General features: G+C 59.4%; 1 protein-coding gene across 1 annotated transcript in view; it reads left to right on the forward strand.

The window, feature by feature from the left end:
* The window catches only part of ELL (elongation factor RNA polymerase II), an 80,226-nt gene that overhangs the window by 52,895 nt on the left and 9,421 nt on the right, over positions 1–17,910 (forward strand). Inside the window, exons 3-7 of the mRNA XM_010847281.1 lie at positions 4,754–4,875; positions 5,258–5,421; positions 7,601–7,875; positions 11,634–11,758; positions 17,276–17,372. Coding sequence (XP_010845583.1) covers positions 4,754–4,875; positions 5,258–5,421; positions 7,601–7,875; positions 11,634–11,758; positions 17,276–17,372 — 783 coding nt within the window. The remainder of the gene's footprint in view (positions 1–4,753; positions 4,876–5,257; positions 5,422–7,600; positions 7,876–11,633; positions 11,759–17,275; positions 17,373–17,910) is intronic.

The following is a 17,910-nucleotide window of genomic DNA, read 5'->3' on the forward strand; positions in this document are numbered from 1 at the left end:
GGTGGGCCGGGTGGGTTGGCCCAGCTCGTTCAGCACTCCTGGTGCCTGTGCTGACTCCATGTTCTGGACCCCGGGTAGGCAGGCAGGGCCTGCTTCCCAGAGGCCCGTGAAGCTGGCGGACTGAAGATTGAGACCCTCTTTGCTCCTTCACTCAGGGACCTCGGCCAGGTCTCCCTCTGGTTGTTGGCCTCCCCGCCCAGGAGAGGGGCCGCGCACCTAAGGGCTGGACGCAGGTTAACATGGCCTTAGGAGGGGGCCTTCCTGGCGGCCCAGTGGCTGAGACTCAGCGCTTGCAATGCTGGTGGCCTGGGTTCCATCCCTGGTCGAGGAACTAAATCCCACATGCCTCAACTAAGAGTTTGCATGTCGCAAGTGAAGACCCCACCTGCTGCAGCGCATATCAGAAATCCCAGGTGCCACAGCTGGGCCTGTGAGACCCTGTGCAGCCAACAGAATAAACCATGGCCCAAGGAGCAGCAGAGCCCCCTGCGGCCCAGAACACGCTCACCCGCTTCCTGGTGCTCGTCCTCCCCGGTGTGAATGCAGCCCCCCGGCACAGGGTCTCGTGTCCCCCGGCTCCTGGGGTGGGAGTCAGGTCCGACCTGGCTTCTTCCCCACTTGTGCAGGGAGTGCTGTGGGGCCTGGCCATGGTGGTGTGCGGCCAGGCCCTGGTGCTGGCTGCTTCCTGGGGGCAACCGCATGGCAGCCTGTGGCACGCCCAGCATAGTGGCGGCGGCGGCACAAAGCACTCACCTTTGTTTCGTCTGCTGTGTCTGTGCCTGTGTGTGTGTTCTCTGCTCTCTCTCAGACACTGGGGTGGCTGCCCTGGGCCCCTCTGCCATCAGAGGTCAGCCATCAGGGGTCACTGTTGAGCTCTCAATCCCTGACAGCTGGTGAAGCATCAGCCTCGCGAGGGGAAGAGAAAACCCCCTCGCGGGCTGGCCCTACCCCAGAACTCCTCAGCTGATGAGGACAGAAAGGGAGGTGGGGTCGGTGTCCAGGGCTGTGTGAGGCATTTCTGTGTGCTGCAGCGGGGACCCAAAGGCGGTTTCTAGAATGAGGTTTGACGGCCCTGGTCAGAGGCCGTGACCAGCGTCTGTCTGCAGTCCAGGCGCCGGCTCTGCAGGAGTCCGTAGGGCCGGCCCGCGCTTGTGCCCAGGGCTGCCTGTTGCTGTGAGGCGGGAGTGACCTGGAAGCCTGGGAAGTGGTGGGCTGGGGGCGGTATGTGCTCCCCCTCCCTGTCCACAGTGCGGGGCAGCTCTCAGAAAGGAAGGAGGTGCTCAGAAAGCACCTGGGTTTGGGGCTGCGGACGTGGGCCGTCCAGTGGGCGGAAGAGGCTGCTTTGCTCTTGGAAGGCCTCTTCAGCCATCCAGGATGTGTGTGCTCACTTGTGTCTGACGCCGTGGGACCCCCTGGGCTGTAGCCCGGCAGCTTTGCTGTCAGTGGGATTTCCTGGGCTAGAATCCTGGAGTGGGTAGCCATTTCCTCCTCCGGAGGATCTTCCCGACTGTGCAACCGTGCAGTAGTAACTCTTGATCCAAAATATATTTTATGCCGAGGGTTCCCTGAAAATAAAGACAATAAAACAAGTGTTCCCTGAAAACCCTCTGGCCAGAGTCTGGCTAGGCAGTGTTTGGTTCCTGGATGCCCTGTTTGGTCTTGCTCTCTCCCAGAGGATTCCAGGTGCGTCCTCACTGTTTCTTCCTGCCCACAGCCTGCTCGGGGCTTCATTTGTCTCTCTGAAGCCCTCACTTGCACTGCAGACACATCAGACCCTGCGTACGTGGGGTGAGGGCTGCCAGCCTGACTTGGTACGAATTTCAAAGGGGCTTGACCTACCCACGGTGGAACCAGCACGCTCCTTGGCTTCAGGGTTGGATGTCAGCCGCTCGGGTCCTCCGGGTGGGACATGGCTGTTTGGAGGGCCAGGGCTGCCTGTGCATCTCCGCGTTCAGGCACATCCATGAGTCTGTGGCACCTCCCTTGGCCTCCCCATCCCAGAAGTTGGGGCTGACATCAGATGCACTAAACCTGCCCTGCCCAGGCCTGCTGTGGCCCCATGGTGGCCCCTAGGAGAGCCAGGACTCGGTCCAGAAGACTGCGGAGCGGAGGCCGAATTTCAGAATGCGGGTTGCGCTCTCTGCCATCACAGAGAAAGCTAGGTGTCCTGGGCCATTCGTGCCCAGCGGACTGGTTTCCCTCACTGGTTCCCAGGGACTGGTAGCCATTAACTAGCATTGTAACAGCCCGTTAACCAGAGGATTCCGTGCACTCTGGTGCCAGAGAGCTGGGGAGGGGCTGAGGCTTCAGGACTGCTGTGGCAGGCTCCAGGCAGGCCTTCCCCTCCCTGTCTTGCGGCCCCGGTGGCTGCACAGACCCTCCTCTGGGCGCTGGCCGGTGCCCCCGCACCCCCCGACTCAAGGATTTTGAAAGGGCCAATACATACCCGTGTGGAAAAGTCCTCACTGGGCTGAAGAATCATAGGGGATGGTCCCCCATGCCCCTGCCCAGAGAGGAACACCGTGGTGTCGGGACCTAGGCTGTACCCCTCTCTTTTGCTCTCCCCGACGGGGGCTGTGGCAGGCAGTCAGGGCAGCCACTGCCCTCTGAGCAGCCAGAGATGGAAAAACGTCACTGGGGGTGGCTGGGTCTCCGCCGGAGCCAGCACGTGGTGAGGGAGAGGCTCAGGGTCGGGCGTGGGGGGGAGCCGTGTGTCAGGGCTCAGGCTCCATCAGAGGCACTTTTGATTTTGCTGACATCATGGTGCACACTCCTCCCGCTGTGTCCTGGGTAACTGCGTCAGTGTGTACGTGCCTGCGGTGCCTGTGGGGGCCTCTCCCGCGGTGACCCTCAGGAGCGTCTGGGCGCTGGGTGTCCAGTTACTTCCGTAATGGAGAGCAGAAGTCGCGTCTGCCCGGGAGTGTGTGCGGCTGGCGCAGGGTGGCTGCCAGTGCTGGACAGTGCGATGCTGCACGTGGACTCCAGTGTGTGTGTGCATGTGTGTGTGTGCACATAGGTGTTTTCCTGCCCAAGGGTAGCAGGCGGTCCAGGTTTATAGTAAAACACACTTGCCAAGTGTGAGCTGCTTCGTCCCATTTTTGACCCTTACAGAAACGTGTGGAGATCAGGGTCTGTGTGGCTGGCCAGGGCTGACGTTGGTGCCCTGCTGGTCTCCCTGTCGCTGGCTGTGCATCCTGACTGGGCCCTCCGCCACCTGCTGCGTGCACAGGGGGATGCTGGAGGACCAGGAGATCTTGCTGGGCAGACACCAGCTGTGGGGCGGGGAGCTGGGGGACGGCATGATCGTCAGCCCAAGGTCATCTGCAGTCCCTGGACAGCCGCCGCAGACCGCCCCTCTCCCCCAGGCCAGGCTCTTCCTGTCCCAAGCAGCTGGGCCTGGGGGCTGCTCTCTGATGCCTTGGCTCTCCCTGTGCGAGGAGGGAGCTTCTCCTTGCAGCAGAGACTGGCTGTGCATGGAGGGGGTTCTGCAGCATTTGGAGCCAATCCTGGGCTGTGTGCCCTCCCAGCTTCCCTCGAGGGTTTCCATACCCCACTGAGGGCTGGGGTGGGAGAGCTGCTGCTCTCGCTGTGGCCGGAGCTTCATGTCCTTGATCACACAGACTCTACTCAGACAGGCCGAGCTGGCTGTGTTCTCGTGTAACAGCCGGGCACGGGGAAGGAGGCATTCAGCCCAGGGTCGCGTGCTGTCCAGCGCCGATGGGGCGTGCTGTGTCCTCACGTCACCTCAGAGGAGGCGGCCTCGGCTCGGCCTGCGGAGGCGGCACGACAGCCCTGGTGCTGCCCCTTCTTGACCATTCATGACTCCTCCCGGCGTGTCTCCCTAACTGTGACAAGCCCCGGTGGTCCAGCCCAGGGCGGACCTTAAGGCTGGTCTCCTCTGGCGACAGGGCTCTGGAGGCCCGTCCCGGTAGCCCAGGAGCTGGCAGCTGGAGCGTGAGGTTCTCCTGTCTGTGTTTCTCAGCAGCCGCTGGCCGTCGTCCAGGGTAGGCAGGGGGCCAGAGGGTCGGCCTGGAATGAAGCGGCCTCTGGGTTTCCTGCCTTGCGCTGAGCACTGCACCTCAGCCAGGGCTAGTGCCATCTGTCTGTCAGCCTGCCAGGCCGTCTGTCTTTCCTCTCTGGTGGCTGTGGCTTGCCTAGTTAGGCTCCAGCGGTGCCGTCTGCTGTCAGGGTTAGGTGACCATGTGTACGCATCCCGTGTCGTGGTCGGCGGGGGCACGTGCTGCCCGTCTGTGCACCCCTCAAGGCCCGTGCCTGCCTTCTCCCCAGACACCCAGGTGGACGGTGGCTCTGGCCTGGAGGAGGCGGAGAGGGCCTCGCCATGTGGGAGAAGGGGGAGTGTGCGCCAGGGTATCTCGGCCGAGCGTGCCAGCCTGCTGCTGACGCCCACCTGTCTTGCCCCATTTCAGCTTTCCGGGTTGTCTCAAGCCTGGTCTGCCCAGCTTGGTGGGGGATCTGAGCCGTGGCCCAGGTTGGAGTGGGCCCCTGCCCCCGGCTGTGTGCTGAGGGATCGTGCTCCTTAGCCCACAGTGCCATTGCTCCGGACACGGGAACCCGCACCCCCACCCTGCACTGTGTGGGGCCCAGGACCCACCAGCAGCCTGGCCATGGTGACAGGCTGGTCTGTCACTGACAGGGAGACCAAGGGGGTGCATTCACATATCACCAGGGACGGGCCAGGATCGTGTGCTGGCCCTGCCTGTGGGCCCCCCAGTGACACCCCCTCTCCATGCAGCACATCTCCATCCCCCAACCTGACTGCCCCACGGAGGCGCGGACGTTCTCCTTCTACCTCTCCAACATCGGCCGCGACAGCCCCCAGGGCAGCTTCGACTGCATCCAGCAGTACGTGTCCAGGTGAGCCTTGCCCAGACTGCCCCAGCTCTCACGGGGCCAGGCCCACCTCCCTTGACCCCCACCGTGGCGTCCCCCGCGCCAGCCCGCCGTGCGGATGTTTACCCCCACCTCCAGCCCCAGCTCTCCTTCTCAGATGAGCCGTCCTGGCTCTTACAGTGTGTCCAGGGTGCAGGCGTGGGTCCTGGCGTGCCCCCTCTTGCCCAGGAACCTGGGTTCCCTTGCTTCTTTCAGGTCAAGACGTGCCTTGCAGAAACCCTGTTGCCCAAGTCAGCACCAGACCCTGTTTCCTAGCTGGGAGTGTCAGGCAGGGGCGGTGTCAGCCCCGAGGCCACCTCTGTGGTCATCCCAGGAGCTCGCCTCACCTCTGGCCTCTGTCTTGCAGCCATGGGGATGTCCACCTGGACTGCCTGGGCAGCATCCAGGACAAGATCACAGTGTGCGCCACTGACGACTCCTACCAGAAGGCGCGGCAGAGCCTGGCGCAGGCTGAGGAGGAGACGCGCAGTCGAGGAGCCATTGTCATCAAGGCCGGAGGCCGTTACCTGGGTGAGGCTTGGGGGCCGGGGCTTCACCTGCGGGGGTCTTGTGCCTGCTGGGCAGATGTCAGGAGAGCTGGCGAGTCTCAGGGCCCGTCAGGAGCAGGAACAGGAGTGGTGGGCTGACAGAGGCCAGGGGAGCTGGGTCCTTCTTGGGTGGTGTCTGCTGCATTCTGAATCCAGGATGGACTAGAGGGCCTGAGAGTTCCAGGAATTCTGAATCCCAGGGCCCCTTCCCCAGGCTGTAGCCTCAGGCACGTCTGCCTCTCCCCGTGCATGAAGCCAGAGCTTCAGCCTGTCCCTTCAGTGGCCACCCCTGCCCTCACCTGCCCAGGTGTCTCTTTCCCATGGCTGACCTGGCCAGGGCACAGTGCAGATGGCAAGATGCACTCTGCTGCGGGCAGCCTGCTGCTGTGTTGGGGCCAGCGAGGGACCATGGGATGGAGACCTGGAAGGAAACACGTTGATCCCTGTTTCCTAGAACCTTCCACCCCCTCAGTATCTGCTTGGAAACAATTTCAGAGACACTGAGACACTGACCATATTAAAAGTGCGGAGAGAAGTACTGTTTATTTAGAAAGCTCCATTGCACTGCCTCAGTCTTCCCACCTCTGGGTGTAGACGGAGTCTCCAGTGAATTCATTGTCAGGCAAGAAAGGCCTGAGAGAGGCATGAAGCAAAGGAGAACCTTGATGGGTTTTGGAGTTTTTTTCTTCTTTAAGAAAAAGTCACTCTTTCACATTGCTCTACAGAGCACGCAGTCTCCCTTGCCAAGCGGTGGGGTTGGCTCTGAATGGAACCCTAGATGGTGCTGGTCCTCCTGTCAGCACGGGGCCCCGGTGGGCGTGGCAGTGTGTGCTTGGGGAGCCTGGGCCCCCGGCTGTCAGCCACCCAGGAGGTGCCAGCCAGAATCCCAAAGGGCTGCAGCTGCCTGCTCCTGCCTTATGATGCAAATACAGACATTTGTACACATTTTAATAAGTTTTGGGTGGGTCTCTAGCCAGAATTTATCTTACTGTTCCACTTAAGACACAATGAAGGCTTTTACTGTTCTCTGGCCTCAGAAGCCAGAGACATGCAGTCCTGGCTGTGTCAGGCCTCTCCCCCACTCCATGTCATCAGGGTTCTCTGGGGACGAAGTCTGGCCCTGCAGGTTCTAAAAGCTCTCCTTCTTGTGTTCATATGACAAGTCAGAGTTGAGGGATATGTGCAAAAGACAGTTGTCATGGAGAGCTTTGTGGCCCAAGGATTTAAGACCTGCACTGACTTTGCTCAGAGGTCCTCCTTCCTGCGGTGGCAGGGGCGTCGTCCAAGGTGGAGTGAGCGACTTTGGATGGAAGCCCCCCTCCGTCAAGAGCACCCCGGGGGGCTCCATGGAGGACCCCCTCACACGTCTCTGTTTGCACCAGGAGGGTGGAGAGAGGCCTGCGGCCCCCGGGGCTCCGAGCACAGGCAGGTCTGCCCAAGTGACCTGACACTTTTTCTTTTCTCCTTGGTCGTAAAAGAGCACGGCGGGACCCAGGGGACCAGCAGAGAGCTGGGGACTGCAGGCTCTGGGCTGCTTCTCCTGCCATTCTGGGACTCGCTTTTAACCATCAGCCCCCTTCCCCATAGTGGCCAGGGGTTTGGATGAAGTTAGTTAAGGCTCGCCGGAGAAGGCAATGGCACCCCACTCTAGTACTCTTGCCTGGAAAATCCCATGGACGGAGGAGCCTGGAAGGCTGCAGTCCATGGGGTCGTTGAGGGTTGGACACAACTGAGCGACTTCACTTTCACTTTTCACTTTCATGCATTGGAGAAGGAAATGGCAACCCACTCCAGTGTTCTTGCCTGGAGAATCCCAGGGACGGGGGAGCCTGGTGGGCTGCCGTCTATGGGGTCGCACAGAGTCGGATGCGACTGAAGTGACTTAGTAGTAGTAGTAGTTAAGGCTCTCAGCCCACTTCTGAGACTGGGGACCCACAAGTGCCCTTTGATCTGCTTGTGGTCAGCAGGTGGCACTCTCACTGGACAAGTGGGCTGCACGAGGCTTAAGGTGCCTTGGGCGTGGTGAGAGCTCGGCGCTGTCGGCCGTGGGCCATCCATGGGTGTCCGTGTGCTCGCTCAGGAACGTTCCATCGCTCCAGGCAGGGGGACACGGCGACCACCCCTCAGCCCTTCCCATCCCTGACACCTGGCTCTTACTGTAGGCAAGAAGGTTCAGTTTCGGAAACCGGCCCCGGGGGCAGTGGATGCCGTGCCCTCCCGGAAGCGGGCAACCCCTATCAACCCGGCCAGCGCCATCAAGAAGTGCAGCGCTGGCAGTGCTGGCGGGGGCAGCGGGGTGTCTCAGCGGCCCTTCCGGGACCGCGTGCTGCACCTGCTGGCGCTGAGGCCCTACCGGAAGGCCGAGCTGCTGCTGCGGCTGCAGAAGGACGGCCTGGCACAGGCGGACAAGGACGCGCTGGACAGCCTCCTCCAGCAGGTGCGTGCTGCCCGGTGCGGGGCATGGGGCACTTTTACTGTCCAGGGCTCGTCTCCTCATAACTGTAGGCTCACAGGCAGTGGGTGTAGCATGGGCGACCCAAGACTTCAGATGCACAAGGTTTTTGGAATTGAATGAAGCCTGGGGAATCCACAAGTGCAAGTTAGCAAGAATTTAGGCTTCATATCAGGTGGGTCTCCTTGTGGCTTATCAGTTGTGGCACTAGGCAAGGGACTTCATGTCTGGACCCTCAGGTTTCTGTCTGTGGCTGGGAAGTGACTGCAGCACCTCTCTTTGGGATCAAGAGGTAATCAGGCAGGAACGTGGGGCCAGCAGGCAGAGCCTGCTGTTAAACAGCCAGGGCTTTGGAGCGACAACGCTGGTCCCAGAGCCGCCCTGAGGGAGGCAGCTCACGGACTCCTGAGAGGGTCGGTGGCTTGCTCCCGATTCACTGCCTTAGCTGGGCCGCGTGCATGCTGCTTGGCCGTGAAGTGGCAACAGGCCACCTCAGAGCACTGCTGCTGTGAGGACCCACAGCCAGCGGCAGTCACTCCAGTGTTCTGGGAGGAGCTGTGGCCTGCCTCAGACACTCTGGGCTCTTGGGTGCTGCCTCCTATGGGCTAAAGTTGATGCCATGACCATCCGGAACTGTGTCTGAGGAGTTTCCACGCATTTCTGAGGATTTCTGATTGACCGAGTTCTCCCGTGGGTACCCTGCTGCCCCTCTGCCCCTCCCTGAGCGCAGTCCGAGGCTGGGGTGACCACACACACCTTTGGTAGGAGAACATCGGCATGGCTTTTGTCCCCCCATGCTCCGACTGGCATCTCTGTGTCGTCATCACCCCCCAGCGAGTTCAGGGCGCAGGGCAGGGGTGAAGAGGGGCCTCTGTGACCAGCCCCGCACTCCGAGCACGAGTGCTGATCTGGGGCTGGGCCTGCCCCACAGGGCAGGTGCCTCCCCTCCCCGTCACCGTGCAGAAGCCCCCTGTGTCCTGAGAGAGGAGGTGCTCCCCGGAGCCTTTGTTCCCGTCAGGGGCTCCTCTGTGTACTCACTGGCAGCCTTTGTGCAAACTTGGCCTCCTGAGCGTCCGCCCCCCACGTGGAGGTTGTGCTGGCGCTGACTGAGTGGCAGTGTTTCTCCCGGCAAGTTCGGGAGTCAGCTTGGGGCCTGGAGAAGACAGATACGTTACTCTGTAGTCCAGTTTTCTTGGGGCTTGCTAGAGCATCCAGAAAGCTCTGGAACCAAGAACATTTCCCAGGGTGCTCATTTCTTTGGAAAGTCACATGTGTTGGCTCACCCTTGGGAAATTGGGGGAAGCATACGGGAGGCCCTTTCCCTGGGCTCGGGGCCACCCAGAGCTGCCTCTTGCAGCATAGGGTGACTGAGGCAGGGCTAAGGGAGCTGGGCAGGGTCATCAGCCGTGAGCCGAGACAGGGCAGGGGTGACAGCCACGCCTGCCCCGGCCGGTGCCTGGAGTGCGAATCACCATCCAGCCAGGTCCTTAGCCCCTGGGGTAGCATTCTGAAAAATGCCCTTGCTCCTGCTCTCCAATCTTGTTCTCTTCCGGCCCAGGGTAAAAAAGCAGCACATGCAGAATGTGAACCTTGGCCAACCCAGCACCTGATGGCACCTGAGATTTACCCACTGAGTGACCCCTAGACACCGGTGGCGCCAGGCTTAGTGCTCTGGAGAGAGAGGGGGCTGGCGGTGCTGACCCGGGTCTGCCCGGGGCACCTGCTTCACTTTTAACCGCCAAGGTGTTCTCACCGCTCCTGGTCCTCTCCTGGGGCTAGAGAGGCATCATGCTGGGTGCCAGCTTCCCCAGCGAACTGGGGTTTGGCAGCTCCCCGAGGCGGCCCAGGCAGTGTCTTGCACTAGAGTGCTAGAGCATCCTGGGTGCCCGCTCTGATTTCTCCTATTCTCTGATTTCCTGTCCCATCTGCCTTGAGCTTCTGTGTTTGCTACCAGACTTGTTCTCCCCAGCAATTGTGGGAGGGGCACTGGGACCCCACCAGCGTGAGGATAGGTATAGGGGGCTGCACCTCACAAAGGATGCTCATTTCCCAGGCCTCCCGCCCCTCACCCAGTGACTCTGACGAGCAGCACTGTGCAAAGACACCTCCTCTTTCACTTTTGTGAAAACATCTGGAGAGAAGATTTGAGGCCTTCCACCTTCCTGGTGGGAGTGTGGATGGGTGGGTGGCTCTTCTGGAGAGCATTTTAGCGAAGCGTCTCAGAAGCCATAAAAATGTTCAGTCTTTGACCCACTAATCCCACTTCTGGGAAGCCAGCCGAAGAAAACCATCACCAGCGTGGAAAAACCTGCACAAGTGACATGTGTTTATGCTCCAGAGAAGCTGGAGACAAAGTCCACGTCCAGCAAAGGAGAGAGGCTGAGTGGGTCACAGTGCAGCCTCTGGTGGAGTATTACTCAACCACTAAAAATGCTCCTTGTGGAAACTGCCGTGACGTGGAGAATAAATTCATAGTCTCAGTTGTAGTGAAAAACAGCAGCTGCCGTGCCAATCACCCAGCTCCACACGCGCGTTCTGGAGATCATGGTGCCTGACGAGATGGTTGGGAAAGTGCCCTCTGCGGGTCGGGGGCCTGAATTCCATCAAGCACATTAAGGCAAATGTTCTAAATGCATCTTTGCACAATCTTGAAGACGAACTCAGCTTGTGTTAACCAGAAGCAGCAGGGTTGGCTGGTTGCAGGGAAGGTGGGCTCAGCTTGGGCCCTGAAGGCACCCCTCCCCAGCTCCCCCAGATCAGCTAACTGTGCCACAGGAGCTGTGAGTTTGAGAGCGTGTATCTTAGTCCATAGGCTGCTGTCATAGAACACCATGGCCTGGGTGGATTAGACACCACAGACCCGTCACACAGCTTTGGAGACTGGGAGGCCCAAGGTCAGGGCACCGGGAGATTGGGTGTCTGGTGAGGGCCTGCGTTTTGCCTTCTCATGGTCATCCAGGGGAGAGGGGTAAGGACACTCTGGATTCTCTTTTATAAATAAGACATTTGGGCTTCTCTGGTGGATCAGTGGTAAAGACTCTGCCTGCCAGTCCAGAAGACAAGGGTTCAGTCCCTGATCCAGGAAGACCCCACATGCTGCAGAGCAGCTAAGCCCCCGTGCCACTGCTGTTGGGCCTGTGCTCTAGCCCCTGGAAGCCACACCTGCTGAGCCCGTGCACCACGACTGCTGAAGCCCAAGAGCCCTAGAGCTTGTGCTCTGCAACAGAAGCCACCACGGTGAGAAGCCCGCACACCGCAGCTAGAGAGTGGCCCCCAGCCTGTCACATCGGGAGAAAACTCAGAGCAACAAAGACCCAGCACAGCCCCTCCCCCAAAAAGACACTCCCATGGGGGCTTCACCCTCATGACCTCAGCACCTCCCAAAGGCCTCACCTCCTAATACCGTCGCCTTAGGTTAGCAGGAGGTAAGACTTAATGTGCATTTGTAGAGGACAAACATGGTTCAGTCCATAGCAGGGGGATGGGCTGCTGATGGAGTCTTGGGAGTGTAGATGGCAGCACCCCCTTGTGGAGCCAGCCTGGCCTCCAGCAGCATCTGGGCCTGCTGCTCTGACCCTTCGGCACCCCAAGGGCCGCCGTCCCGGCCTGCAGAGGAGTTGGGGGGCCAAGTGTTGGCTTGGGCAGAAGTGTGCTGTCCTCTTTCCCCTTTAATGTCTGTCTCCGCCTCTCCCTGCACCACCCCTCAAAATGCTTTCGTGATCGTCTCTGGCTCTGTCTTGCAGGTGGCCAACGTGAATGCCAAGGACGGCACGTGCACGCTGAAGGACTGTGTGTACAAGGATGTGCAGAAGGACTGGCCCGGCTACTCGGAGGGAGACCAGCAGCTGCTGAAGCGGATGCTCGTCCGGTAACACTGCCGCCCCGTCCGTCAGTGGGTCCCCATCCCCTGGGCCTGGGGCACGTCTCATCTCCAGGAGGCTGGGGGGGCTTCCCGCGGCGCCAAAGCCCACAGGGCCTGCAGGCAGGATGGAGGGGGTCTCTAGAGACTGCTTGGGTAGCCCACCGTGGCCTCCTGTAGGAAAAAGGCGAGCCTTGCTGAGTGGGGTGGAGGGCATGAGTCTCTGCGTTGAACATGAGAACTTCAGGACAGAAGGCCCCAAAGCAGCCGTTCCTGCTGCCCCTGCTGCCCATCCTATCAAGCTCCTTCTGAAATCTGCGTGTCCCCACAGGCTACTGCTGCAGCCGCCTTTCTTAAAAAGGAAGTCTCAAGGACTGGAAGCAGAAAGGAACAAAGCAAAACAAACCTCCCCACAGACACTATTAAGCAGCATTAATTAAAAGGATCCCCTCTTGGGTTAATGGGGACCCGAAGTCAGGAGTAGCCAAGGTGGCTCTGGGGAGAAGTGGTTAAGTCGGCCCCTGTCTAAGGCAAGCAGTTAATGATTTCCTTCTCAATTGATGCCTGGGAGCCCCGGCTATGAAGCGCCCTTCAGAGCAGCCTGAGATGCTAATTAGTCCTTAAGTGGTTTCTCAGGGACTTGGAGCAATTTATGAAGGTTTTTTTTTTTTTCTTTTTTTTTTTTAAGTTGTTTAAACCAGTAACTGCATCTGGAGATCAGAGCCAAGTTGGGGCCACTCTAGGTGAACCATGAGTCCCCTCTTGGCCCTGTGGGGTGCTCACCTGCTGTTCCGGGGTCACTGCTGTGGCTCTCTAGACGTCTCTAGGTGCTCAGGGAGGCTGAGGGGATGGTTTTGGCAGAAGACGCTCCCCCTCGCCTCTCTGGGCGGCGTCTGCTGCCCACCAGGCATGTCTCAGACACTGTCACCTCCTGCAGGTGTTTGCATCAGCAGTAAAGAATCTGCCTGCAATGCAGGAGACGCAGGTTCAGCCCCTGGGTTGGGAAGATCCCCTGGAGGAGCGCATGGCCACCCAGTCCAGTATCCTTGCTTGGAGATGCTAATGGACTCTAGTGGCAGGCTGTAGGGCGTGGAGCTGCAAAGAGTTGGACTTGACTGAAGTAATGGAGCATGCGTGCACGTGTGGCGGTAGTGTTGAAATAGTAATTTACACCCACCTGAGTGCTTTGAGGTTCCAAGGGGCATGTGGGGGTGGGGCGCCTTGAGGCTGCTCCCACCCTTCCTTCCTTCAGAGCCTCTCACTGCCGGCTCATCTCAGGCCCCCAGCCCTTGGCCTCCCAGAGCTGTCCAGGAAGGGCATGGCCAGGAGCCAGCAGCCTGTGGGCAGTCTGCCCATGGGTGGGTGCGGTCCCTAGGAAACTGGGCTGAATACTGAGGGGTATCACGTGGGAGGTTCCTCAGGCTCTTGACTCCCGGCGTTCAGGGCCACGCCAAGCTCTCCTTTCCTCTCTCATGTTTGCCCTGGGCCGTCTTGGCGCTCTGTTCTCGGGCTGCGTGGGCCAGCTGGGGGGTGGCCTGGCCCGATGCCTCTCCAGAAGCTAGCAGCATCTGCTGCTCTTGGGAGCTTGACCTGATTGATGGGCAGAGGTCAGGGTCAATATCACTGATACCCACAACCCAGCGCTGCTCTGCACAGCTTTTTTTTTTTCCATGTTTAGGTTGCTCCCTCCCTGAAGAAGGCCCTCATTACAACCGGTCTTCATGCCGTGGGTCTCATGGCAAGAAGGAGAAATGAGGTCTTAGGGTGTTCCTCTTGTTACAGGCTGGGTGTGGGGGCTCGTGTTACCCCAGGGGCTGCAGCCGTCCTTATCCTACAGCTTGTTCTGAACTTGGACCTGAGTTGAGCACGCTTGTGCTTCCAGGGTCTGCCTGGGCCCCCGTGGCTTTGCTCTGCAGACAGGCACTCGGGCTTCTCGTTGCAGAGTACTGACCCGGGGGCGCGCACCTCACCGGGCGCAGCACTCGGGCTCTGGAGCACGGGCTCGGTGGTTGTGGCACATGGACTTAATTGCCCCTCAGCATGTGAAATCTTCCCGGAGCAGGGAGCAGACCTGTGTCCCCTGCCTTGGCAGGTGGGTTCTTAACTGCTGGCCCACCGGGGAAGCCCTCAGCTGTTTGCTCGGATGCTTCCTCTGTGCTGTCAGTCCCCATGTGTGCGGCTCAGGCCTGGCCCGACCCGGGCAGAGTCTGGATGTCCCAGTGCAGGATGAGGCCTGGACCCCGTGTGGCCTTGAAATCAGTGGCCCGACCTGCCCTGTCCTGGCCTCCCATCCCCCAGGGCATAGCCTAGACAGCCCGAGCCTCCGTCCGTCTCACAGGCAGTGCACTTTCCCTGTAGTTGGTAACCTGCTTGCCAAGTGCTCAGCCTTCTGTGTCCTTCACGTCCAGCCACAAGCTCCCTGTCTTTGTCTCATGGCCTTTCATCACTTTCAGGGGACCAGGGCTTCCACAGGAGCTGCCTCCCTCCCTCGCAGGTCCTCCTGTTGCCGGGTCTGGGATTCTGCCCTGATGCTGAAGGGACCCAGCTCTTGGAGCGTCTCTCCGAGGAGAAGGCTTTGGGACGGCCCTCTGCCACAGCTCCACACCTGGGTGGCCAGCACACAAGCTGGCAATTGGCCACATCTAGCCTTTAGATTGGAAGGCGTTTTCCCTCCACACTGAAGGTCTGGCCACAGACGCCTCGTCAGTTCCCTCCCTGGCCTGTGCGTGTCCCCATGGTCACCCGATAGCGTGGAGGGTGGCTGGAGCCGGCAGTCTGCACGCTTGCCTCACCCTCTTCGTCCTCCCGCGGGCTTCCTCAGTCTGCCCCCACGGGCCCTGCCTCTACACCATTCACCGTTGTCCTCCTGGTTGTTTCTTTTTATTTTTTCTACTTTGGGGAGATTTCTTCAGCTTCTCCCATCTGTCTCTCTTTTTGCCATCATTTCTAGTTCCCAAGGTGCAACCACCACCTCCATCTAGTTCCAAACCATTCACCCCCCCAGAAAACCCAACAAGCTGCCTTAGCAGTCGCTCCCACCCCGCCTCCCCAGCGCCTGGCAGCCGCTGGTAGCCCCAGCCTCTTGGATCCGCCTGTTCTGGACACTGCGTATCAGTGGAGTTGCGTGCCGTGTGGCCTTTTGTGTCTGGCTCCTTCCACTCAGTGTTAGGTTTTCAAGGTTTCTCCACATCGTAGCGTGTGGCAGAGCTTCATTCTTTTCTACGGCCAGGTTCTTGGTTCTTTTCTATAGTCTATTGTGTCTGAGTTTTTGCTTATTCATTTTTCTGCCAGTGGACATGTGAACTGTTTCCGCCTTTTCAGGATTGTGTACAGTGATGCCGTGAACATTTGTGTACGAGGACACAAATATAACTGACACAGATTTTCAGTTCTCTCAAATGAGTCCTGAGGAGTGTAATTGCTGGGCCATGTGGTAATCCTGTGTTTAACTTTCTAAAGAACTGCCAGACTCTCTTTCTCAGTGACTGCCCCATTTCACGTTCCCACCAGCAGTGCCCAATTCCATTTTTTCCACAGCCTCACCAACACTTGTTATATTTTCTTTTTCTTTTCTTTTTTTTTAATTCTAGCCAGTGTGAAGTGGTATTTTATAGTGGTATCGATTTGAGTTTCCCTGGATGAGCAGTGAATGATGTTGAGCATCTATTCGTGCAGTTATCGGCTATTTGTATATTTTCTTTGGAGAGCTGTGTATTTCAGATCTTTGTCTTTCTGAGGCTGTTAAGGCCGGTGTGTTTCTGGTGGATTTAACATTTTCATCCTCTTAGTCTCTCTTTCCTTTCTTTTTAAAAGTTAATTTATTTGTGGCTGTGCTGGGTCTTCGTTGCTGTGCGGGTTCTTCTCCAGTTGCGGCGGGGGGGCTGCTCTCCAGGTGCGGCTCTCAGGGTTCTCGCTGCGGCGGCCTCTCCTGTCGTGGGGCTCAGGCTTCGGTAGTTGTGGCATGCGGGCTTAGTAGTAGTGGCACAGGGACTTGGTTGCTCTCTGTCCTGTCAAATGCATAGTCTTGTCTGCTTCAGGGCCTGACAGTTGTTGCCTGGAAGCCAGGGTGCCACCTCCGCAGAACTTTGCTGTTGGCAGTCCAGCCTCCCTGGTAGCCCTGAGGCATCTCTGGGTCCCTCCACAGGCCCCTCTGTTTCCTTTCCTCTGGAGGCCATGCTTCTGTCCATCCTGTGTGGCCCGAGCAGCCTCCTGGCCCCCTGGGGAAGACCTGGGCTCCTTTACTCCCAAACATGCTAGGGGTTCCCTTTGCAGCTGGCCCCAGCAGGCCAGGTCCCAGAGCAGGGCTGCTGGGGGGCAGCCTGGAGGGTCCCTCCACTGAGGTCTCCGAGGCGCACACTGTGGCCTGCGGGCTCTGCAGCCAGGACTCAGTTTCCTTGGCTCCTCCAGGACAGTCACCACTTGTGCTTCTGCTTCCCACGTTAAGTAGCATTGCTGTCTTTTTTTTCCCCTTCTCTTTTATGCTTTTTTAGTGGGGACTTGAGAGAGAATGGATGTGAACACCTGATTCTCTGTCTTTGACTGAAAGTTCTAGATGCTTCCACAGTGCTGGACAGTAGACTTGCCTCACCCATTCGCAGAACCTTCCTTTCGTCTCTCCTTGCATTTCAGGCCTCTGTGGGGAGGGCAGCCGCCGGAGTCTGGAGTGCAGCTGAGGCCGGGGAGGTGCTCTGCTGGCCACTGGTTGGAGCAGCGGACGTGGCCCCAGACCTCAGCTCAGCTTCCTGCAGGGCTTGGGGGGCCAGCTGGGTGCCTGGGCTCCCCTGAGACTCTCAGCCTCTAGGAGTTCAAGGGGCCAATCCCACCCAGCCAAGATGACTCTCAGGGCCTCCGTTTTTCTGTCAGGCGTCGGGGCGATTCTTCTCTCGTCCCTGGCTGCGCTGTTGAGCTGATTCCAGTGGTCTGCTGGCTGCTCCTGCCATCCCTGGAGGTCCTGGGGCCTGGCTCCCAGGAAGATGGGAGCTGAATCTGGGGGGGTCCTCCCACCTCAGAGCAGGGCATCTCAGCCCTCTTTTGCATTCTGTTTCTGCAGTGAGTGTTGTTATTGGGATGACAGTTGTTTATAAAAGTAAGGACCAAATGTTTTTTAAAAAAGGGCCAACACCCAATGTCTGTAGCTCCTGTGGGGACACAGCATGGACCCTGAGTGTCTGGTCAGTTTTGCACCAGGAGTCCTTGGTCTCCATGGTCATGAAGGTCGAGATGAGCATCTGGTCACCTGGCCCTTCGCTGGGCACAGAGCATCCAGTGTGGCCGGCCTTCTGGCGGTGAGGCTGAGGCCGTGGCCACGGGGCTGCTGCGGATGCACCCAGGGCTGGGTGTGCTCGACTGCTCTCTGCCTGCCGGGCGTGCCCATCACACCCAGCACTGCCCTGCTTCGCGGGGAGCCAGGCCCTCCCCCAGACGCTGGGTGCAAAGTATCAGTGCAGAGGTGGTTGGGCCTGGGTGCACCTCGCAGGGAGGGCATTGTTTCAGGACCCTCCAACCTGCCTTGCTTCTCCTCTGCAGGAAACTGTGCCAGCCACAGAGCACAGGTGGCCTCCCTGGGGACCTTGCTGCCAGCAGTCCTCCGGGCGAGCACGGGAGCTCAGCCTCGCCCCCTCAGGTAGGAGCGGCTGGCGGGGAGGGTGGGCGGGCTTCAGCAGAGGCGGTGGGCCTGACCTTGCTTCTCGGGGAGCCTGTTGGGCCTATCACTCAGGGCTGGCGAGTTTTCTCGAAGGCGTAAGCAGCTGACTGGGTGCTGGGGGTCCCAGGCCTGGAACCTAGATAGGTTCCTTGGGTTGCCTTTCGGGGTAGTGTGGCTGAGGGCGCGCGGGCCGCTGGCCACTCTGGCCACTGGAGCCTCTGATTCCCAGGGCTGCTTTAAAACTCAGTGTGTCCCCAGCAGGCTCTGCCGTGTTAGTAGGCAGGGAGGGCCTTGCTGTTGGGGGCTTGATCTTCAGCAGTGGGGTCCCTCACCATTGTCAGAGCTGTTTGGTGACAGCTGTCTCTTCCCCCCGCATGCTCTGACCAATGAGTCCCATGTCTCCATCCCCTGCTTGGCCAGCCGCTCTCCTCCCCGCTCTGCCTGCCCCTGGAGGCATCCGGCCTAGGTCCTGAAGCCTCCCAGGGCACCCCCGTGGCTGTGGCGTGGCGGGCAGGGC

This window comes from Bison bison, unplaced genomic scaffold, assembly GCF_000754665.1.
Source record: "Bison bison bison isolate TAMUID 2011002044 unplaced genomic scaffold, Bison_UMD1.0 scf7180017864248, whole genome shotgun sequence".
Lineage (NCBI taxonomy): Eukaryota > Metazoa > Chordata > Mammalia > Artiodactyla > Bovidae > Bison > Bison bison.